Source organism: Phaseolus vulgaris, chromosome 7 (genome assembly GCF_051622355.1).
Source record: "Phaseolus vulgaris cultivar YP4 chromosome 7, ASM5162235v1, whole genome shotgun sequence".
Lineage (NCBI taxonomy): Eukaryota > Viridiplantae > Streptophyta > Magnoliopsida > Fabales > Fabaceae > Phaseolus > Phaseolus vulgaris.
Window position 1 is genome coordinate 2,271,641 of NC_143504.1, and position 23,023 is coordinate 2,294,663.

Below are 23,023 nucleotides of genomic sequence, written 5' to 3' on the forward strand. Positions count from 1 at the left end.
TTTTGAGAACATGTTCGTAGTTATGTGCAAATATGTCATGAGTAATTTTTGTTTAACTATTTGTCTATTAGTAATATATGATTATATATGTGATTTTTTATAGGAGTGGACACTCCTTCTACCTAGTTTGTTAATATATACTTTTGTTTTAAAAAAATCCACATACAAAGAGTTTATTCAATTGATAGGTGAGATGTTTAACATAAAAAATTTTGTAAAAAAAAATTTGATAAGTGATATGTTAAAATAATTGTTTTTTATAAAAGTTTTCAGACTTTTATTATTTTTAATATGTTAATATGTAGGAAACTCTTCATAAAAACTTTTCAAACTACTGAAATTTTTGGATCACTATAATTTTTTTTTTTACAGAGAAAAAAAAATAAAGAACAGAAAAATGAAAAATAAAAAAAATTAGGAGAAGTATAATAGAAAATGTTTTTATTATGATATTATGTAGTTAATTTTAGTATTTGTACATTGTATTCTTATTCTTTTTATTAAAGTAACAAAAATTTGTTTTATTGAAGGTATATGAATAAAATTAGTGAAAGAGAAGGTTGGAGCTTGAAATGTGGCGTGGTGATGCAACACTACTACTACACTACACTCTTCTTAAAGCTTCATCCATCACTTTATGCTTCCAACTGCATTTCCATATTCCTCTGCTTCCACTTGTTTAACAACAAAAACCCATCATCACCAACATTCATGCTTTCTTTTTCCTAATCACTTAGCTTAGAAACAATGCAAAGCTTCAACCCAACCGAATCAGAATCAACCTCTCCACTCTATTCCCACTCTTCCTTCATTCACCGGTAAATTACCCACAACTTCTGTTGCTAAATCAGTAACGGAATCTGCAAGAACCATTCACATGCAGCAACAACTGCATGTGTTTATGTGTTTATCTATTTATCTTTTGGTGTTACAAATATGAACTTGTGTAAAACAGAGTTCCTCTGTTTTTCTTTTTTCTGTAACAGGGGAAATGACACCAACCGAAATCCCACGCGCTTCTCTGATATTCAGCATTCTTTTCGACAGCACGATGCTGTTGATTTAAGTTCAAGTTAATACTCTCTTTCCATGTCTTCACAATTTATATAGCCACACATACGCACACAATGGTTCCTTCTCGGGTTGTAATTTTAATTTTTAACTCTATTTTATGCAGGTTCTGTGTTTGGTGCGAAGTCGAACAATATGGCTGTTGTTGCAAGCAACTTGCAGTGTGGGACATTCAACACGGTACCAGTCCTTTCACCCTCGTTTTCCTCTCTAGTTAGACAAGTTTTGTTCACGCGTGCCTTATCTGTTTTGGGTTCGGATGAAAATGTTTGCGTAGAACCTTGGAGGTGCAGAGTTTGCTTCGACGGTTGTGGGGTGTGTTGAGACAGAGTCTCAACACATATATCAGAGAGGAAACAGTAGCGCCACCATGCCCATGGGGAACCAGTATGTTGAGAAATGGGCAGATGAAAGCCAACACACTGAAGATACTTGCACGGATATCGACACCGATGATAAGAACCAAGTGGGTTTCTGAAAAATTATTGACATGCTGTTACTGTTATGTGTTGGAAATGGAAAGTCATTAAAATGCTGAAAATGAGTTTTTGTCACTATGTTTTTCTTTTTAATTTTTGAAGATGAAAATTCTGGTCTCTGGGGTGTTTCTCTCAGCTTAATTTGGCCTTTTTGTCTGTTTCTCACACTTACTTAATCAACTTGACTACTAAAAGATACCACATCAGTTAGATTTTTGGCATTTCTATCAACATAAACGTTTTGTCCAAAAAGATGACAGGAAGACGAACTTAACGGGTTAAAATGGAAACTTGTTATTCCTAATTGAAGCTAAATAAATAAGATAAATAAGTAACAGTGTAATTTGGTCTATTATAAATTTCTAGGCATTTGAGAGAGATGATGTGAATTGCAGATTTTAATGTATTTTTTGTTTACAGTGTTTCTCTACCGTGTCCTGGGGCAATGGAGTTGGGGACGGGGCACTTGTAGTGGTGGACTCCCAGGATCAAACTAAGATTAAGGCTAAACCTGAAGACCAGAAGGTTGTTTGATGCTTGTTTCGCTACTAAATTCTGTGCTTAGTGTTTCTTGTTTTCGTTGCTGCTGATAGCATTATTTTTGTGAACGTCTTCTGTTAGACTGTACGTAGGCTAGCTCAGAATCGGGAGGCTGCAAGGAAGAGTCGGTTGAGGAAAAAGGTAATTGCTCAAGGGAGATAATATTTGTGTCTTTTTTTTTTTTACTCAGAAGTTTATCACAATTGGCTTTTAGTTGAGTTCATCATGTTAATCCGTTTCACTGTCACTAATTTTTTGTTTCTCCTCATATGTGTCACAATCACTGAAGTGATTAACAAGTTAATTTTTCAGATAAGTCTAAGAATTATGTTAATGGAATGTATTTGATTCGTTTATATGGTTTGATCATGAACAGGCATATGTGCAACAGTTGGAGAACAGTCGAGTCAGGCTTGCACAATTAGAACAAGATCTTCAACGGGCACGTCAGCAGGTGTAAGATATTAAAGGTTTCTGGTAGATAATTTGCATCCAAAACATAATTTTGTTGTTATTCGACTTGCTATTTTTTTATGGGTTGCTACGTCCTCCAGGGTGTTCATATTGCGAGTGGAGTCACGGGGGATCGCGGTCATTCAGTTGTTGGAAATGGTAATAACAAAGATGATTATTCATACGTGAACGTGTCTGGTCATGAAGTTTTTCTGCGTACATGTACGCATGTGTGTGTATTTGTGTGATTATGCTTAATAATATGGAAGTTGAATTTTAGTTTTGTGATGATTTTTTTTATCTTTCAGGCGCCTTAGCATTTGACATGGACTATGCCCGTTGGGTGGATGAGCATCAACGGCTGATCAATGACCTAAGATCAGCTATAAATTCTCGAATGGGTGATAATGAACTGCATCTTCTTGTTGATGGAGTCATGGCACATTACGATGATTTATTTAGGTTGAAGAGCATAGGGGCAAAGGCTGATGTATTTCACATACTTTCTGGGATGTGGAAGACTCCTGCAGAAAGGTGCTTCATATGGCTTGGTGGATTTCGTTCATCTGAACTTCTCAAGGTGATTGACCATATCAGTTACTGAAATTTGGTGTCTTGAGTAAATATTGTGTTCAGTTGATGATGAGTGGTGTGCATATTTGTTTGGATATTCAGATAGTTAGAAACCAGCTTGAGCCATTAACGGAAGAACAGTTGATGGGCATTTACAATCTGCAACAGTCTTCCCAGCAGGCTGAGGATGCATTATCACAAGGCATGGAAGCATTGCAGCAGTCTCTTTCAGAGACACTCTCATCTTCCTGCCAGGGACCCTCTGGTTCTGGAAATGTTGCTGAGTACATGGGCCAAATGGCCATTGCATTGGGCAAGCTTGCCACACTAGAGAGTTTCCTTCATCAGGTACTTAATCTAATACTAATATTTAGTACTTGATTGCAGCATTATAATTTTTCACTTACAATAATAAAATTGCACATTATTTAGGAATTTATTTTCTGTGTACTGTTACTTTACCAATTTCACTATTCTCACAAACCTTAAGAATTTGTTTGCATTGTATTCTGAGAGTACATGTGTTACTTTTCTCAGGCTGATCTCTTGAGGCAACAAACTCTGCAGCAGATGCGTAGGATTTTAACTACCTTCCAAGCTGCGCGGGCACTCCTTGTCATAAATGATTACGTTTCACGACTCAGAGCTCTTAATTCTCTATGGTTAGCGTGCCCCAGAGAGTACTAGGTGTCACCCACACTCAGAACTAATCTTTATCTCAAATATGGCTAATTATTGCATCTTGATTTGTACAAGTTTTTAACTCTTGTAAAATCTGTACATTATTGAGATATTCAAGTGAATATTTTTCTGTGTTATGCTTACACGTCTTGAGAGCAAAAATCTTGACAACTTCTATAAAGCGTGTGGCTTATTGATAGAAATAATTATAAATATTTTCATTTATGTCAAAGAAAAAGCTCTACATTTAAATGCGAACAATTTGGTGTATTTTTTTCATCGAATAGAACAGGAAATTACATCAAACAAGTTGCACAAATTTTGTTTTACTCCCCTATAATAACTGCGATATGTACATATGTAAACAATATAGTTGAGCAAAATCATATGAACGAAAAGGTAGAGTTTTGTACAAACTTTTCACCCTTTTTATCATCTTCCATTCTCCACTAAGGAACATCATTGTATCATATGCTATATATTATGATCGAGAGCATGAATACAATTTCAATTAAGTAGAAATTTATCCAAGATTCTTCAATCCTTGTTTCCCACTGGTCTATAGATTTTTCTCCTGCTATTCATTTTTCCTGCCAAGAATCGACAGTGTAACACTAGTAAATAATTCATTTTTCTTCTAGCAGTTTCATATTTAAACTAGTGATGCAGATCTGAAAAACTCTACCTGGTCTCTGGTTTTTCCTGGATGCCACCTGGGGAATGAACACCCCAGTGCCTTTACCACTCTTCCACAAGTTCGCAAGCCAAAGGGGTGGTGAACCAGAACCATGTCCTTCCCACAAACAAAAATTGCTTGGAGGTGGAGAAGCCCAGTTAAATCTGTAAACTGACCTGTTTGAACCACCATCAGTGACATTAATGGGATTGAAACTTGTTGTTTGTAGTAAATCTTCGTTGTCTTCAGAAGTCAGTAGCAGAATCTGCCTCCTAATCTCAGCATAGGAAGTATCCTCTTCATATTCTGCATCAGACATAACTCTAGGATCTGAATTCATCTCCATAAAACTTGAATTTCAGGCTTTGTTTGCTACAAGGGAATGATGACTTGGGATGTAAACATAAAGGGGTGTTGAGGTTTATGTATATAGATGGATGAATAAGAGAGAAAAGAGATTAGTTTGAGGTGAGTGTCGTGAAACTGTGTAAATCTCATATCGGATAGTGTCCAAGTTGGAAGAATATGTCGATTTCGTACGTTAGCAAATGTCCGATACTTTAAATCATATGATGCAATCATTAAATCTATAAGCAAAATGAAGTGGATCAGAACACAAGACATTTGGCAGTTAATTTGTAGCGACATAAATGGTCGTTATTCGTCACCAAACATCAACATCAAGCATGCTTATGGTTTGGGTTATCTTGCCATTAAAAATATCAAATTGTGCGATGTAACTTTCATAACGTGGAATTGTTTGCGATTCAAGCATTGGAAGACGTTAAATTAGAGTATCTTATTGGTGTTGCTTCACTTCTTACAACTACTGTTAATAAAAGGTAATCTTATTATGCTGATATTTGGATTGCTCAAACTCTCATCACAACATTAAACAATAAACTAAACTTTTGCATATATTATGATGAATGCATTCTCAACACGAAGGGACCCACAAATGTGTCACAGATTCTGGACAAGAGCTACAAGACTTCTCTCACTACTGCACCCATAATTTCGTGGTTAAAGACAGTAATAATTTAGTTGTTAATTATCTTAGATTAGTTACTTAAAGCCATTAATTTCACTTATAAAATCAGGTATATTGAGTTATTGTGATTTGTGACTTTTTGTGAGATCTTTGATTCATTTCACAGGAGGGTACTAGGTAGGCGTTGCTATAAACACATCTTTATAACAAACTTTAATAAAATATTTTTATCTGTTGATATTTTTAAAAATTATTTTCTCTGTGGGTCGTTTCAGAATCATTCTTGTTGGGCTCTGGATACCATCAACACTGGCTGTTTCTTAATGCACCTCCATAACTTCTCTATACACCCAATGAGGCGAAAAGATTATTTTGTTGTTAAATAAAATACATTATAGATTTTACAATATAAAAATGTTATTTTTTCTATTTACACATCCTGTAAAATCTAAATTGTATATTTGGATCCAAACATACCTGAAATATATATTTTTCTTTAAAAAAACCTGTTTTGATTACAGAATTTAGAAAATATTTTGAGATTATCTAATCTTAAAGATATTTCTAAATCCATAAATACCTTTAATCATTCAATTCAAAATGTAATTTAAAAATATATTTTAGATTAAATTATTTTTGGATATAAAATTATCTTCAAATTGTACCAGAAAAATACATATAAACTTTATATTGCAAATTTTACAATATGATATATAAAAGAAAAAAAATAAGCGAACAGAAAAATTCTTACATATACTTAAAAGGTTAGGATTGAAATTAAAACAAAAATGTGTAGATGTAGAAAGAATGTATGGAAGTGCAGAAAAAGTTTGCATCAACACCGAAAAAATAAAGAATGTAATAAATAAGTCAATTTCCTATTTAGATATTTTATGATGGAATATAATAAAAAATTTGTAGTATTTGATAAGTGCACGAGATGTAGTAATTTTTTTTAATTTTTATATTATACTATCCACGCATATTTTCTCCCAAAAATTTAAGTTTTAAATAATCCCTGTAAACTATATTTTAATTATATGGTTATGAAATTATATGCTTTGTCGAACTAGACACTAGTGTTCCTATCATTTCTAAATTCTGAAATCAAATGACAACCATTTCAAACTTATGCATCATATTTTAATATTTCACAGTGATAACATCTTTTTTATTCGACAATTTGTAGTATTGACATTTGTCTTAATTTTTTTTTCTCTAAAGGAAGGGATAACCATATAATAATAATTTATTATTTATTTATACTTTACTTTAAATTAATCTGATTCTTGATTCGGTCGAGATAAATAAAACTGAATAAAAATAATTTATTTTCATTATGAATAGAATATACGTTTTTTCTCTCACTTTTTTACATTATATTTTTCCATATGAAGCCTAAAGCATTATTGTTTTAAAAAATACTCATATTCGCCACTTTGAACAAGTAAGTGATAATGTAGAGAAGCTTTCTTATACTTCACCTTTTTCTATATATAAATTAGTGAATGAATTTGCAAATTATTAATTAATAATTATACCTCTCCACTTCAATTATTACTATAGCTCTCAGAATTACATTTATCATTACTATTGTCTCTTAAGGGACAGTGTTTGTTTTTATGAATAAGAGACTGTGTTTAAAACTAACATACATGATCAAATTATTGGAATATAATTTATTTTTTTAATGAAAATGTAAGCCATTTTTGTGTATTTCATTCATGGGCCATCAGTGTCATTTCTTCTGGGCTTTGGATAACATCAATATCTAAGCAAAATGAGTTTTTCTTAATGCACCCCATAAATTTTCTGAAACTAGTATTCTGGAATCTTCAAAACAGGATTTCTAAAAGAGAATTTCTTGAACGAACTTTCAAAATAAAATTTATGAAAGATACATGATTGTTTTCGGAACGAACTTTCTAGAACAAACTCTTTGTAAAACATCAAATGTATTTGAGACTGAAAATGTTTTATAATTTATAAAGGGTTTATTAGAAGAGATAAGAGTGGCAAGAAAATGTGAAGCAAGAAGTGGTGTAGAGAGTAATTTTATGGATGGGATGAAGATCGATAGGAACCTCAATGAAATATGACAAAAGTTAAAGTGTTATTACATGGTGAATTTATATAATTTTTTCAATTAACATTGAAAATCCTAAACATTTTTTTTTATAGAAAATCTCTGTACAATAACTTATAAATTGAAACTACTTTGCTATTTGATTATGCTTCAGATACAACCATCATTTGTCGGTTCAACACCAACATTTAGTCGTAAATTCAATTGAAATTGAGTGTGAACATGTACACTTTCTCACTTTCTTAAAATTAATTACAAATATATTAATCATTTACATCTTTTAAATTTTTATATCAAGTATAATGTTAAGTAATAATCTATATATATATAAAAGTTATAAATTTGTACATTATATAATAATAATATTTAATATCTTTAATTCTCTTAAGAAATTCTATTCATTAAATAAGATTGCATTACTTATGGAAGATCATCATCTCAAAGTCAGAATATACTAACTTCAAACTAATAAACTATGGATATATATATATATATATATATATATATATATATATATATATATATATATATATATATATATCAATAATATAAAAAAAATTAAAAAATAGACTTTAAACTTAATTCAATATGAACTTTGCAATGTATTTTAAATGGTTTTATACCATATTAAGAAGTAAACTTTAAGCATAACTCAACCTTACAAAATCAACTCATTAGGAGATGTTTTTACACACTTATATACTATGAAATGTCTTTATCTAATTGATGTAAGATCTTCAATAATAACCTTAAAAGTTATGATTGGATTGAGAAGATTACGTCTCCTTCGTTGCATGTTTTTTTTAGATTCTTTGGTGTCGTTTCCTAACCGTCTTTGACTTTTATCTCTCAGTCGGAGTGTAGGTACCTATAAAAGGTCCTTCAACACTATATATTCAATTGTTAATGATATTAAATGTCTATCTTAACTTAGCATTAGTCAACCTATTTATAGATATTTGATGAACCTTATAATGGTAGTTCTGGATTATCACGCTTTTTGATAGTTAATCTATATTAGTATATCTTATTAGAAAGTACATGTTTAAATCACCTCTCTCTTGGGTTCTAGATGTTTTAAGTGATGCATAGAACACCTTGACCCTCTCTCTCTTTCTATATATAAAAGAAGTACTAAATTACAACAAATGAGAGACATGTCCCTCCTATTCCCTCACTCACTTAATGTCCCTATAACTGTACTTGAAGGTATTTGGATGTTTGACTTTAGAGTTAGTCCTCATGTCTCATCCTTCTCCACCCTAAATTGGAACCAACACGTTTTCATGTCCCGGTTATTCATTTCACCAATATCAAACCTTAACCATCCTCTATTTTATGTGTGCAGTAACATTTTTTTCACTCCCATTGTGTTAAGTGCCACGACAAAGATATTTATAGTTGCAATGTAATACGTGTTGACTTCCTGCCATCCTGCAAGCACATGATCAACACACTCATAATTCTTGTTCACATAACTCACACAAGAAACAAGAAAGTCAAAATAGAAGAAGACTTAAATATTTAAATATTTGACAAAGCACATTGATTATGAAGTATATATGCCACAACAGAACTCTTACGCCATTGTGAGAGTCATCCACAACTCGTTCCACATTAGGAAAACCGATGCTTCGATTTCAAATTCTGAACTCCAAAGTGGCATTATTCCATTCTTGAAAATAAGAAAAGAAAGGCAAAGAAGATGCATGCATGTAACTGAAAAGGCAAGCACCATTCATGCACAAGGAAAAGTCTTTTGTTTTGTGAAGATAAAAATGAAAGAAAAAGACTTGCAGTAAGGTCTGACTTTGGCTTGCTTTCTTGAGGTTGAGTGAGGAGCAAGTTCAATGGATATCCTGAAAATGGGTGACCCTCCATACTTGGGTGATTTGTGACCCTAGCTTATGACCACAAACTAAAACTTCAATTATCACTCTCTAAGAAATATCTAGAATGTGTTATATTAATTCAACTTCTAATGTGTGATGTCTCAATGGTGTTCCTCAAATGATGCTAATGGGAGGCAAACTAAAGTTAGCACCTAATGTTTGTATGCCACTACGCTCACTTCTTTCTTTGAAATGTCAACAATCTCATGCTACTTATTTTTTCCTCCTTGCCCTACATGCTTTCTGAGTGATTCCTCAACAGAAGCATAAATAGTTCAATTTGACCTTTTTTTCGTCTTCTTTTTTTATTCATATACTGTTGGAAATCCCCGAATACAGATAAAAAAAATTCGTAGGTAATCAAACTTAACAAAAACCGAGTTTTAGAGAAATAAAAGCAAGTCTCTCTATAACGATTCCCCGGATATGATCGAAATTGTTGTAACACAATAACTTGTTCTGGAATAATCTGAACTGAAAAATTCGTAGAGTCGTAAATGTGAAAATTTAATTAAGAAAAAGATGACATATGCATAGTTACATGAACATGGGTCAAGTACTGTGAGAATGAAGCCTGCTTCTGAGAAACAAACAAAAAACAAAACAAAAGTCAAAGATTAGCGTCTGAGGCCTAATCATGGCACATTCTATGTAGGCGTTCTCATTCTGTTTAACTAGCTGCTGGTGGGGTAATTTAACAGTAATATGTAAACTCTACAGGTGCATCCAAATGATCGAAAGTGCGCACAATTGAGATTCTAATTCCGCACATCTGGTTTAAACCAATCGACATAACTAAAACTAAAAGTAAAACCGGTTAATTTTTCTTTATTAGATTCATTAACACAAAAGATACACAATGATCATATAAATTAGTATAGTTTTCAAAAGATTAGATACGCAATCATCTAATATTAAATACTGAGTATGGCTTGAATGTCAAAATGTCTTTTATAAATACCATCCAAGTCGGAATTAAGAAAAAAAGGAGTAAAAAAACAAGAATAACAATAATTTGTACAAGAAAAAGGAGTAAGATAGAGACCGACCAACCGAACCGACTAAACTGAGGAGTGATTCAACTATTCTCTTAGTTTCCACATTTGAGAACATAAACCATAAACAATAATATATAACAAACTCTATGAAAACTTCAATTGAAAGAATTTTGTATGCAAACTTTACATTATAACAAATTTTATTTTACAAGGATGAGTTAGTTTTAAATAATATTTCTTAACAGATATCGATATTAAAATACTAACAAAAGTTTATCTTTCTCAATTTTCTTACAGATATTTGAAGTTAAGCCTGAAGCAAATCAAACATAAAAAAGAACTCACGTTTAACTAATGTAGTTGGAGTTAGAAATTTAAAGGGAGACCCTCAGTTGCATTTTATAAAGTGGATTGGTCTGTTTGCAATCTCTGACACGCACCAACCAGCAACTTTCCCAAACCTTGTTAAAAGTTCATCACGAGGGTGCCTTTTTAGGTTGATGCTTCCCAATTAGGCAGTGAAAGGAACAAGTCATGAAAATTGGAGGCGAATAGAAATTTTGGATGACCTTCCACATGTGAATTCACGTGGAGACGTGTGTCCAATTCCTCAACTCATTCCCACCTGCCATCAAAACATTCATTCATCCTTTCTCCACTTCTTACACTGCTTTTTGACCTTTTCAATTCCACTCACTTTGTATATAAGCAAACCATAGCGTAAGGTTGCAAAGTGCAAAACCACTCACCCCAAATTCATTCCTTGCTTTCTGTTCTTTCAGCCTATTCTTACATGACAAGAAAAATAATGGCTACCATCACCTCAAATGTATACCTTAGCCCACAATACACTGTTCCCAAAGACTATCATCTACCTCATGGATGTGTAGTTGAGGAAATAGCAGGGCTTATTAGAGTTCACAAAGATGGGTACGTGGAACGACCACAAGTTCTTCCATGTGTCACTGCTGGTACTATGAATCCAGAGCTGAATGTGACATCTCGAGACATGGTAATTGACAGTGCCACAAACACATGGGCACGTTTTTACGTTCCAATTTCCCAACACAAGTTGCCATTGCTGGTTTATTTTCACGGTGGAGGGTTTTGTGTTGGGTCAGCAGCATGGAGTTGCTACCATGATTTCCTTGCAAGGCTATCTGCCAAAGTGGGGTGTGTGATTATGTCAGTGAACTATCGATTGGCCCCAGAGAACCCTCTTCCAGCACCCTATGATGATGGAATAAAGGCCCTGATGTGGGCAAAGCAACAAGTGCTATATAAGGGTAGTGGTAGTGAATGGTGGAGAACAAAGTGTAACTTCTCTAGTGTGTTCTTAGGTGGGGACAGTGCTGGTGCTAACATAGCCTACAACGTTGTAGCTGCGTGTGATGGTGCTGCTTTAAGGCCTTTGAATCTGAAAGGTCTGATTTTGATACAACCCTTTTTCGGTGGGGAAGTAAGAACGGGTTCTGAGAAATGCATGGCTCAATCATCGGGTTCTGCTTTGAACTTGGCAGCATCTGATAGTTATTGGCGCTTGGCGTTACCTTGTGGTGCGAACCGTGACCATCCATGGTGCAACCCTTTGGTGAAAGGGAAGTTGGAGGAGTTGAAGGTGTTGCGTACCTTGGTGTGCATCTCTGAGATGGATATATTGAAGGATAGGAACTTGGAGTTTTGTGAGACTTTGGTGAGAGCAGGGAAAAGGGTTGAATATGAGGTTTTCAGAGGTGTTGGACATGCGTTTCAGATTCTGAGTAAGTCTCAGGTATCCAAGAACAGAACTAAGGAAATGATGGCTCGTGTTAAGTCCTTCATGGCTCTCTGATTCTCTGTTTCACTGCTCTGCTCTCTCTGTATATATTGTAAATTTCTGAATCTTCAACAACTGTACAGTATAATGGAAACATTTCTCATAGGTAATGAACGAGGTTGTATATACACAGTGGTCCTCGATTTAGTTTCAACTTATGTAATTTATTTTATGTAAAAAATTACATCAAATAACTTTATTATAAATTATTGGTATAGTTTTTTTTTTAGTTTAAGATGATTGATGGAAATAATTAGATAAACCTTTTGTACTTGTTAAGTATGAATGTGAATTTATATAATGTTTGTCTTTATTTAGGGGTATTTATAAGTTGAATTTAGTTTTCTGTTCATTATTCTATAAATATATCTTTGGTGGTATATTTTAACATAAGTCAGATTTCTTGTTTTTAGCTTCTTAAATTTGTTTTCTTCCTCTCTGTTTTCCTTATAGTACTAGCAGAAAGGTTAAGAGGTGATAAAAATTAAACTAAAATAAATAAATAATAAAATAAGAAGGGATTATACCAAAATTCTATAAATAAATAAAAAACACTTATATATCGTGAAAAAAAAGGAAAAGTTTAATGAAGTCAAACTTCAACTATGAACACCATAATTATGTGATATACTTAAAAGAAGAGTAATTTTTATTTAATAACTAAATAAATTGATTCTGACTTTATTATCAAACTCCTTCCCATACATACACACCTAAAAACAATCAATTTTAAGTCAAGAAGCTAAAGTTGAATTTGTTTAAAACCAGTACACAAGTGAAAATTTATATCTCATATCTAAAAACCAGCTCAAAGCCAATCCAATCCAGTGGATCTAATAGCCAAAAGTCTAAGATGGGTGAGAGTTCAAAATACAAAAACAGAAAAAAGAAGGTTAATTGTTTTATATTCCTCTAAAAACACCTTTTATCTCTGAGTTTACCAAGTTACTCTTATTTCTTAAAATATAAACACAAAAAATGAAAATGGTTGTCATATTTGATAAGACAGATTCATAGCCTCATGCTGGCCTAATCTAAAACTTGTGAATAATTGAGAATGAGAATTTCCATTTCAGAGTGAAGCTTTCCACAAAGTAGGCACTGAAAGCGATGAATTCACAGAACTGGAGACACATTTGATAATTGTGATAACTCTCCACATGTGAATTCACGTGACGTGAGGCAACATTTCATAATCACTTGTGCTACACTTTTTCGCTTCACAAGACCTAAACTAAATGGTAGATCGTAAATCATTATCATTCTTTTTCAACCGTCAATTTTACCCACTAATTTATTTTTGTAAAAATTGAAATATTTTATGATAAATATATTTTTATTGGATTTTTTTATAGAAAATTAATATTTTAGAATTTTATAAAATAATTATTGACTTAAAATTTGAAAATTTTAAATTTTATCTTAAAAAGAAAGTTAGATCTTGAAAATTTTCATACTTTTTTAATGTCTGAACTTCACATTTTTTTATGAATCGGTTTGAATGAAGTTGAGACATCATTAATCAATTTTCATTTTCAAATTCTTTTTTCAACAAATATTAGTGTACCTAATTTTGAGTAGATGTCATCATATTTTTTTATTGAAGTTTGAAGTGCTATTTTTTTCTTTCATATCTAGAGTTCAAATAATAATTTTCGCTTAGCATTGAATATTTTTGTATACAACACTTTATTCAAATAAAAAATTTAAATTTAACAAATTTGAATCACCCCCCAATAAAATATTTGTATACAACACTTTATTGCATATGAGAGCCAATGATTAAAAATATTAAAAATAAAAAGAGCCGAAAGAAGATGGTTCGAGCTATTGAGGCACTGATGGTGTGCTTGGATAATGTTTGACATATGCAATTCATTGCCTAGAATTACAACAAGGGGCAACAACAAAGAATGTATGAAGAATACAATCAAGAAAAAACACAAAAATTAATGGAAATTAGCATATAATGGAAACTAAATAACATAAATTGTCAATCACTGATTACTCAAATAAATAACACATTCAGCTATGACTGAAAAGCGCTAAACATAACTATGCAGTGTTACTTGTGATAGTTGGAAATATTACATCTCTTGACGTTTTCAACCTAAATGCGTGTTGAACCATTCCTGTCTAGCTAGACATCATGACATGATCAATTGCCTGTAGTGCTTGGTTAGAGAAAAATCGCACATCAACATCAGGATCCTCACTGAGCTCAACCAGGCATGGACGGATAGTCTTCTCCACCACCTGAATGACAATGATGTTCGCAGTAAGAGTCGAAGACAAACAAAGATGAGCAGAGGATGGAAAACACGAGTATGATACTTACAGACTGATCAACGATGGGGAAGATGGACTCTAATACCTTTGCCACATTGAACTTTATGTTGGGCACTCTATAAGGGACAAAATGGAAACAAATAGAAATCAGAACAACTGCATTGACACGTCCACTATGGTATATACCCAGCATTCAAAAGGTAAAACAAAATACCGGTCTTTTGAAGCAGTAACAACCACCGGTAACAAGTTTGAACATGTGATTTCAGGCCCCATTACAGGAGCAAGCAGAGAGATAGCACGAAGAATAGTCATCCGATACAAATAGTGTGGATTGCTGCTCATATCCAAAACCTGTTCCAAACATTCCATACTGACACTACTGAAGTTGCATTTGAGAAAATAGAGAAGGTAATAGCATATTGAAAACAAACATTTCAATGAAAGCTTTCTTCAGACCCCAAATAGGACCTAAAAAGCCCAGAAGACAACCTTACGGTGGAAATTCTAAAAGGACTGGACCAAAGTCAGGAGAGAGACAATGCCTAAACCGGGAAAACAACAAAAAGCCCAAATATATTAATTGTTCAACAAACCGGGAAAATTTTGCATCCTGTCCCCAACTCCACTTCCAATGATGACAACATGAGCAAGTTTTGTATTTCAGGAATCCAATGATGACACGTGAGAAAGTTTTGTATTTCAGGAATCCAATTGAAGACAAGCAAGGTCATCCATTTCTAATGATATTGCTACAGTGTTTTCTAAAATTTCATTTTGTAAGCAAAGAAATGAAACCAAATCAAATTAAGAAAGGTATATAAGTCAATTACCACCAGAACGAACATAAGGACATGCACACATACACATACAAAGACAAACTAATATTTTGACATATATTGGTGTCTCATGCCATTAACAACAAATTAAGCAAATAGATCTACCTGAGGTATTATGTGCTGCATAGCCCACTCAGGACCAAATTCTTCAGCAAGGCGTTTCAAGTTGTTAGCAGCTGCTTCACGAATTGAATGAACCTATAATAACTAAGTCGGTTAACAAAAATAGTCATGTGAAAGCTTCCCAAAATGCACACACCAGCAAGGAAACGAGCACAAACCTTATCCTGCAACCATTGCATGCAAAGAGCACCAAGCTTGTCATCAAAAAACCCAACCCCCAATTGACTTGCCAATAAGGGTATATATTCTATAATTGCAAGTCGGACCCTCCAATGCCTATCCTCAGCAAGCTCAACAATGGCTGGTAACAAAGATTGAGATAACAGATCGATTCCGATAACCTGCAAGAACAGATTGAATAAAATGTATCTGTATTCTAGAATTTATGATAGCTGCAGATGTAAGAGAAAAAAGGATGCAAAAGAAATGTATTCTGAAAATTGTAAAGTAACTACATAAACTATAACAACCTGATTCACTTGATCGAGCTTGCTGATAATGTTCAGGCGCACATCAGGGAATTCATCCTTCAAGAGTGAAAGGAAAATAGGAAGAAGCTGCTCAATTGTTGCTTCCTGCAATGATGACAAGGTGGAACTCAGATTCATATTCACACCAAACTACTGCTATAATGATTAGCCCACAAAGTAGATTTCGTGGACTATTATTTTATGAGACGAATGATACAAATCTCTGGGAGAGAGGAGAGGAGAAAATAATTCAATATGAGGAACGAAAGGCAGATAACAGTTACCACAAGGAAAACAATAGAAAGCAGTCAGGCATAAGAAATAGGTTAAATTAATTTGTTAGTTCCTAAATTATTTGGAATATTTTGAGTAAGTTGCTATTACTTGAGACGTTTGTAATTAGGTCCTGAGCTTATAAATCATTTTTAATAGGGACAAACCATCTTCACCAATGGCACAATATGAGAAACAAACAACGAATGACAAGTGAGACATTGATAACACTCATGAAGGTCATGACTCCAGGATACCCAGATACTGCAGTAAGTCTAGGTTTGGTAGTAATGTTCTTTCTTTCCTTTCAATTCAGGTTGGCACAATGGGGGATGATGAGGATTTTAAAAGTGAATCATTAACTACTCAAACCATCAAAGGACCTTTTTCACTATATAATTATTTAAAATTAATGGCCTACACACAGTCTCAATTGTAGAAAGTGTGAAACATAATCTAGTACTCTATACCCAAAACACCAAATGATGTCCTGACTCCTGAACTCAATTTAGGTTGTGTTGTGCATGAAAATATGCATTTGGACCAACTTAACTTGCGGAAATATAGTCACCCCCTCTTTTCGCTACTTTCTAACAAGATTCCAGGAGGGAAAATGACAGTTTCCGGGGAGAAATAAGTTTAACCGAAATTGCCATAAAAGAAAATATTAATTACATTGAATGGCCCCAAGCACATAACAGATTTCACCTTCATGCTATGGATAGTGCATATTCCTTTCTAGAGCATAATGATTGCGGAAACTGCAATTTGATAGTTATATACCTTTCCTAAGACTGGTGCCATTCCCATTATCACTGAAGCCAAAGCAGAGCGGACATGCTGTGAAGAATCTGATGACAATTCCTGCAAAAGTAGAGCCAAAGAATTTAAACCAGTACATATAAATTTAGCATACTGTTAGAATTTTAACATGTTAGAATTTCTTTTCCAAAGATGCAAACCTTCACGCAAGGAAGAATATGCTGAATTGAAAGATCTGGATTTAAAATCCGGCAAAATTTGGTAACTTTTCCAGCAGCTGCTATGCGTACTTCGGCCTCATTGTCTCGGAGCAATCGCACATAAGCAGGTACCAATTCCGTTCTTCACAAATAGTAGTTACAAAACAAAAATCTTAAGAAAAATAAATATATTGCTTCGGCTTCAGAGTTTGGCCTTAGCAAAACAAAGAAAAAATCAATATAGAAATCACATGATTTAGTGTATCATGTCATGAATGAATTTGGACCCTCTCCTGTTTAAATCATATCTAATAAATCCTAACCATGTATTACATTTATTATTAAAGGTAACTGTTGAAATCAAAACAAATTAAAATTAAAAGAAAAAGGAGAACACGAGAGTCTACTTTAGTTTCAACTGCAAAATATTAAGTAATAAACACAATAAATAATTATATTTATTACTGTTAATCACAAACAGTAGAGGATCCAGATCCTATCATGAATACCCAAAACACCAGCTAGTGAACTGTGTTTATAAATCTTAATACAATATATTCGCATGACACATCACTATCATAGAAAGATATGCAGCACATGCAATATTCACAAAATAATAATAATACCTGGTAGGTTCAGGGCCTACAGCTTCACAAAGTTCATACAATTGATTTGCCACCATGTAACGCACACGCCAAGACTTGTCCTATCCACGATGAAATTAAAATCACATTAAAAAGTTACACTGTAAAGACATACAAATGCAAGGAGACTAAATAACTAAGCATACATTTGGAAGTTGGGAAGGAAAGATATAAAATGAAATAGAGATTCAATTTTTAATTTAATTTAGCAAGGGTAGGATTGAATTAGGACTTACTTTACCATGTTTTGATGTTCAAATAAACATGAAAGAATTTAAAAGAAAGTGATTATAAACTTCAGCAAATCTACTAATCCCTCTGTCTTATAAAATTTGCAGCTTTAGACAAAGAAAGTTGTTTCAATTTGCCTCTCACTTTAGCAAATAAAAAAGGTTTTTCTTTTATTTTATCCTTGCCTGTTTAATCTCCAATAAAATACTTAATAACAACATATATTAAATTACTCTTTTCTTTAAAATACTTTGGGTTCCCATTCCAATGAGAACAAGTTCGCATTATTAATTTAAATTTTATTAATATCAGTACATCACTAATTTCCTGAAATTCCAATCCGTGAGCATAATGTAATTTTTCTCCTAGTAATTCAGAATGGCCCGAAAATCATCCCTCACCCCCAAAACCTTTCTGTTATTTCTTTCAGATAAAAGATATATGAAATACAGTAGTGTCATTTTAGAAGATACATAGTATTCCATAGATTATAAGAATTATAGCAAAAAGAAAAATGTTTAAAGTTATATATTGCTGACATGAAATTTGACTAGTTTGAAGGAGCTAACTCTCAAGTCATAGGTAATATATAACATAAGAAAAAAGCCAGATCACTAGGTAAAGCACATAGCTAGGCAGCTGAATCATCTATATAGCAAATATGATATGAGCATAATGAAGAAAAGATAGTAATTCTAGATCATCAATAGTTTTTTCCCACTCGTAAATGTACTGAGCCCATAACTAATCTGTATAGAAGAAAGTCCAGTGAGCCCAATGATGATGATAAGCCTAAAAGTGCATGAGAGAAACAAGAAGGAGGCATTCAACTGGAAGGGAACAATTTGGTTGAGAAGGGAGAGGGAAATAACAAAGGGATCAGGCGTCACTGGGGATTGGGGAAATGTGGTGTGATGTGGATAATTATTTGGGAATGGTGGAATTGGTTATGTGATGAGAACCCAAGAACATAACCTTTAACCATGGAATGATGGAATTGGTTTCTCTAATGAAAGGATCAACTATCATAACCTTTAACCATGGATTCTTTGATTTGTTGAATAGATTTGGTTTGCTTGAAGGTGTGGAAGATTTGCACCAATGGTATCATGGTTTGGAGATGATCTTGGATTTTTCTTGGTGATGATCTTGGATTTTTCTTGGTGATAATCTTGGATTTTTCTTGGTGATGATCTTGGATTTTTCCTGGTGGTTTGTTTTTCAAGCAAGAGGGTGGTGGTTTTGCGACATTTGGATGGCCTTTTCTGGTTGTTTGGATGGTGTTTGGTTGGCCAAAGTTAAGGCTATGGCTGTGAAATAATGGAGAAGAAACAAGACAAAGAGGAAGAAAAGGAAAAATAGCTTTTCTTTAAATCTATCTAAAAATATGAATTTGGCAAGGAATTAGAAAAGAATCTAGCACCACTCACCTTCATGAGATAAAGGTAAGTCACTTCAGACCTAACTCACAAGATACGAATTCTAAAAGAGAGAAATTTTCTACTTCTCCCAAACTTAAATATAAATGTTTTCTATTGATTTCCATCCAAAAGTGTTTACATAATGGTCTAAACCAATCCTTATATAGGAGGTGTGTGGGAAGGAAGCCAACCCTCCCCCCTATACATGTAACCAAACACTAGGTTACTAAGAAGTCTTATCCTTACATCCTTCCTAGTTATACCTAAACATAGGGTTTTTTACATGAAAATTGTCTACTTTCTTCAAAAGTTTTCTAGCTGTGTAGAGCTTCTCCTCTGCCTCCCTCTTTTTATCTTTATCAATAGCTTTTCTTCCTTGATGTGATTCCTCCTTCTCCATGATCACACCATTATGAATTGAGGTCTGAGGGGTGACAAATGTAAGGAATTATTTGGGAAAAGGCTGGGTAAGTATGCTGACTTGAGGCAGGGTCTTTACTATCTTATGTTTGTCCGTTTTAATGTTCAAACATTCTGTTGCCCTATCATTCACACACACACACACACACACACACACACACATATGTAGTTAGTTAGTTAGTTCCTATCATGTACCTGGGAGAAGTTAACGATAACTGGTAGTATATGTGCAACACAATCTTGTGGCTCCAATAGCTTGCCAAGAGCAGCACAGCCCTCCACAGCCAACAATCTGACAGAATCTTGATCTGATCCAAGATTACAAGAGCATATTAAAAAAGTAAAGCACATTCAGGAGACTCTACAACAAAATCACACGGCTTATATCCAGACATATGACAGACACTTTCTGTAAAAAAAATAAAAATATGTATTCACTTACCATCTTGAGTTAAGTCGTCAAAAATGGACATGACATCAGCCTTCAAATGAGCATATTCAACAGTTGCAGCAAATTTACCAAGATTTGATGCAGCCGACCTTCTAACCATAGGCATGTCATCCTGACATAACTGACTGTATATTGATCTCAACTCTGTTTTTGATGTTTCTGGTGCACTAGGGTATGCAATATGGAATAGCCCACATGCAGAGACTCGAGCAGTAAACCATTCACCTGCTGCTAATCTCTGAACAAAAAAGTAATAGGATGAATTGGACAGAATGTTCATTCAACATTTTCAACATAATCAACGGGAACTGGCAGTATACATATAATACATCACAAATGACAAAGAAGAACATACACATGTGATCACTTAGCAACAACAAAATATTATAAATCGCAGTCAAATTGCAGAGTCAAAGATCAACGGTTCAAAGTAAACACAGATCCATTAACCAACCAAATTCTCAATGATTATCAGGTTGTTCAGGTAATAGTATTTTTTCAAATTACAATGAAAAAAGTAAAATTAATATAATAATCAGATTCACATCAAGCTCCAAACCACAACTGAAACAGAAAAATATCTGATGTGATAAAATTAACTTACCTTAACCAATGGTATAAAATATTCAACTAAATCACTCTCCCTCATTTGAGATCCAATTCTACAAAGTGATTCCACAGCTTTATCTCTTACACAGGTCTCCTCAACGGTGCAAAGTGTCTCCAGTGGTGGCAGCAACACACTGGCATGTTCCACTCCCCCAACATAAGGAATGAAAACTCCCAACTCTTCTGCCATTGCAAGAAGTACCTCATCATCATCATCATTGTTTTCACTCAAAAATGGAATTAATTCTCGACGGGTTCGCTCCTCTCCAAGTGCACGTGCAATTGTTGATAGCCTGCGAATCGAGTTTAACCGCAGCTGAATGTCATCATTTTTTAACTCATCTATAAGCACTGCTATTGGATATAGTGGTTCGTCACCCATGGACATTTTGCTTAGTTTCCAATACTTCTGGCAGAATCAGAAAACCAATTAAACCATTAAAAGAACAAACAAAACCATAATATAATAAAAGAGTAGAAGTACAGTTATCAGTACACAGAACATCAAATACTACTAAATCAACACACCAACATTAATTAAATGTATAAAGCATTAAAACTTAAAATCCTTGAACTTGGAACTCCATCTTAATTAACTAATTTCATACACATTACTTCACCCAATTTTTTTCAGCTTTAGTAACGCATGCATGTAGAACTAAAATATAACAACAGACAAGTAGAATCTGCAAATTCAAATTGCATGAAGTGTGCGCCCGTGCAAAAATAGAGGATTCAGTTAAATTTACTTATGGTTCAACAACATAAAGGCATGTATGGGACATCTAAAACATTTCAAAAGTTTATAAAATCAAAAAATTGAAAATGGGATAACAAAATATCTAGTCGAAAATAGAAAGAAAAGAAACCGAGTGTGTCAAATCAAGATAGGAAGTGGCAAAAAAATTGTACCGTAGAGTGAAAGTGTCAATATCTTTCGACTTCACGAACTACCGAAACGCGAAGATGGAGAAATTGCGAGCTTCTTCTAGTAAATCCTTGGATACAGTTGAAAAAGAATTTTAAAAACACATTACTGTGAGGTGCTATGCATGGACACTGGAAACCCTAAGACCATTGAAGAAAGAGGAAGAAGACGACGATAGAGGGAAGCAATGTGTGATGTGGTCACACACAGAAATGGCATTCGAATCACCTATGCTGGTCAGAGTTTAACCTTAAAACGCTGCGTTCAGCACTTTCACGCGTTCTTTTTTAAACCTTTTTGTAACTAAATTATTATTATTTTTTTTAAACATTACTCCTCTGTTGTATCATTATTAGTTATTTTGCAGATAGAAAATAAAAGAAAAATTAGCAGGATACAATTTGATTATTTTAACAAAGTTAAAAGATGTATTTAGTATAGGATTTTTTTTAGAAAAATGATAAGCACAATGGTTAAAAAATCAAATGTGAAATATTAATTTCTTTTCATGATTTCCGATGTCACCTTAAAAATAAATAAATAAAACATTTATTTCCAGATTTGTAATATCTTAGTTTTATAAAATCCAAGATACCAATTACATTTTGTAATATATGTAAAAATTTATAAACAACGAACAGAAAGGAACAGGAGAATAATAATTAGCGTACATTTATTATAGTACTTTGTTTGGATAATTAATAAAAGGAAAAACAGAAATAAAATACATAGAGTGATGATATTTGGATAAATAAAAATAATTATGAAAGAAATAAAAATCTCTGACTAAAACTTAAATTTTTCTCTATTTCATATCAGTCATTGGAAGAAATGATTATACACTTGAGATCAACAAAAAATGTTCTTTCTTACTTCTTCCATCAAATTAATAATATAAAAAAAAATTCTAAATATCACTACCAAAACATACATAAAAACTTAAATATACACCTTTTCTTACCAAGTTTAATCAAAATTATAGTTCTGTTTCAGTCATTTATAATCATTTCTAACTTTTAACATACAAGTTACTGAATTTTTATTTTAAGTTTATCTCATAATTTATTAGATCGCTTTCAGATTTGTCAAAATAACAACAATGAAGCT

The 23,023-nt window shown here is 33.1% G+C and overlaps 4 protein-coding genes across 5 annotated transcripts; 2 read left to right on the forward strand and 2 right to left on the reverse strand.

Moving 5' to 3' along the window:
- The first annotated feature begins 562 nt into the window (after positions 1-562).
- Positions 563-3,934, forward strand: LOC137828547 (transcription factor TGA2.2). Its single transcript, XM_068635168.1, has 11 exons — positions 563-818; positions 987-1,072; positions 1,178-1,251; positions 1,349-1,537; positions 1,971-2,075; positions 2,172-2,231; positions 2,467-2,544; positions 2,645-2,702; positions 2,852-3,123; positions 3,219-3,464; positions 3,654-3,934. Exons 1-11 carry the CDS (start codon positions 748-750, stop codon positions 3,801-3,803), a joined length of 1,389 nt encoding a protein of 462 aa, XP_068491269.1. The 5' UTR covers positions 563-747; the 3' UTR covers positions 3,804-3,934.
- A 109-nt stretch (positions 3,935-4,043) lies between these two features.
- LOC137828548 (uncharacterized) lies at positions 4,044-4,964 on the reverse strand. The gene is made up of 2 exons (XM_090305399.1): positions 4,483-4,964; positions 4,044-4,387 (listed from the first exon to the last, which is right to left on the reverse strand). The coding sequence occupies exons 1-2, from the start codon at positions 4,817-4,819 to the stop codon at positions 4,335-4,337; spliced, it is 390 nt and encodes a 129-aa protein (XP_090161525.1). The 5' UTR covers positions 4,820-4,964; the 3' UTR covers positions 4,044-4,334.
- Positions 4,965-10,849: 5,885 nt separating this feature from the next.
- On the forward strand, positions 10,850-12,384 carry LOC137828708 (putative carboxylesterase 6). The gene has a single exon (XM_068635387.2). The coding sequence runs from the start codon at positions 11,234-11,236 to the stop codon at positions 12,269-12,271; it is 1,038 nt and encodes a 345-aa protein (XP_068491488.1). The 5' UTR covers positions 10,850-11,233; the 3' UTR covers positions 12,272-12,384.
- Positions 12,385-14,101: 1,717 nt separating this feature from the next.
- On the reverse strand, positions 14,102-22,188 carry LOC137830592 (uncharacterized). 2 transcript variants are annotated; one of them, XM_068638029.2, is made up of 13 exons: positions 21,901-22,188; positions 20,984-21,397; positions 20,371-20,617; positions 20,124-20,236; positions 17,839-17,918; positions 17,213-17,354; positions 17,034-17,114; positions 15,978-16,082; positions 15,666-15,848; positions 15,490-15,582; positions 14,760-14,899; positions 14,595-14,661; positions 14,102-14,512 (listed from the first exon to the last, which is right to left on the reverse strand). In XM_068638029.2, exons 2-13 carry the CDS (start codon positions 21,374-21,376, stop codon positions 14,393-14,395), a joined length of 1,764 nt encoding a protein of 587 aa, XP_068494130.1. In that variant the 5' UTR covers positions 21,377-21,397; positions 21,901-22,188; the 3' UTR covers positions 14,102-14,392. The 2 variants fall into 2 exon arrangements, with proteins under 2 accessions (XP_068494130.1, XP_068494131.1); XM_068638030.2 differs by having other exon boundaries at positions 20,984-21,394; positions 21,901-22,176.
- Between the last annotated feature and the right edge of the window lie 835 nt (positions 22,189-23,023).

Bases quoted from the DNA above. Each gene is read 5' to 3' on its own strand.
- LOC137828547 (XM_068635168.1), top strand. From the start codon at position 748: ATGCAAAGCTTCAACCCAACCGAATCAGAATCAACCTCTCCACTCTAT. The intron at 1,073-1,177 runs GTTAATACTCTC...TATTTTATGCAG, and splicing joins TGCTGTTGATTTAAGTTCAA to GTTCTGTGTTTGGTGCGAAG. The intron at 2,232-2,466 runs GTAATTGCTCAA...GATCATGAACAG, and splicing joins AGAGTCGGTTGAGGAAAAAG to GCATATGTGCAACAGTTGGA.
- LOC137828548 (XM_090305399.1), bottom strand. From the start codon at position 4,819: ATGGAGATGAATTCAGATCCTAGAGTTATGTCTGATGCAGAATATGAA. The intron at 4,388-4,482 runs GTAGAGTTTTTC...GATTCTTGGCAG, and splicing joins CAGGAAAAACCAGAGACCAG to GAAAAATGAATAGCAGGAGA.
- LOC137828708 (XM_068635387.2), top strand. From the start codon at position 11,234: ATGACAAGAAAAATAATGGCTACCATCACCTCAAATGTATACCTTAGC.
- LOC137830592 (XM_068638029.2), bottom strand. From the start codon at position 21,376: ATGTCCATGGGTGACGAACCACTATATCCAATAGCAGTGCTTATAGAT. The intron at 14,900-15,489 runs GTAGATCTATTT...TGTTTGGAACAG, and splicing joins TGCAGCACATAATACCTCAG to GTTTTGGATATGAGCAGCAA. The intron at 14,662-14,759 runs GTATTTTGTTTT...TGTCCCTTATAG, and splicing joins GTTACTGCTTCAAAAGACCG to AGTGCCCAACATAAAGTTCA.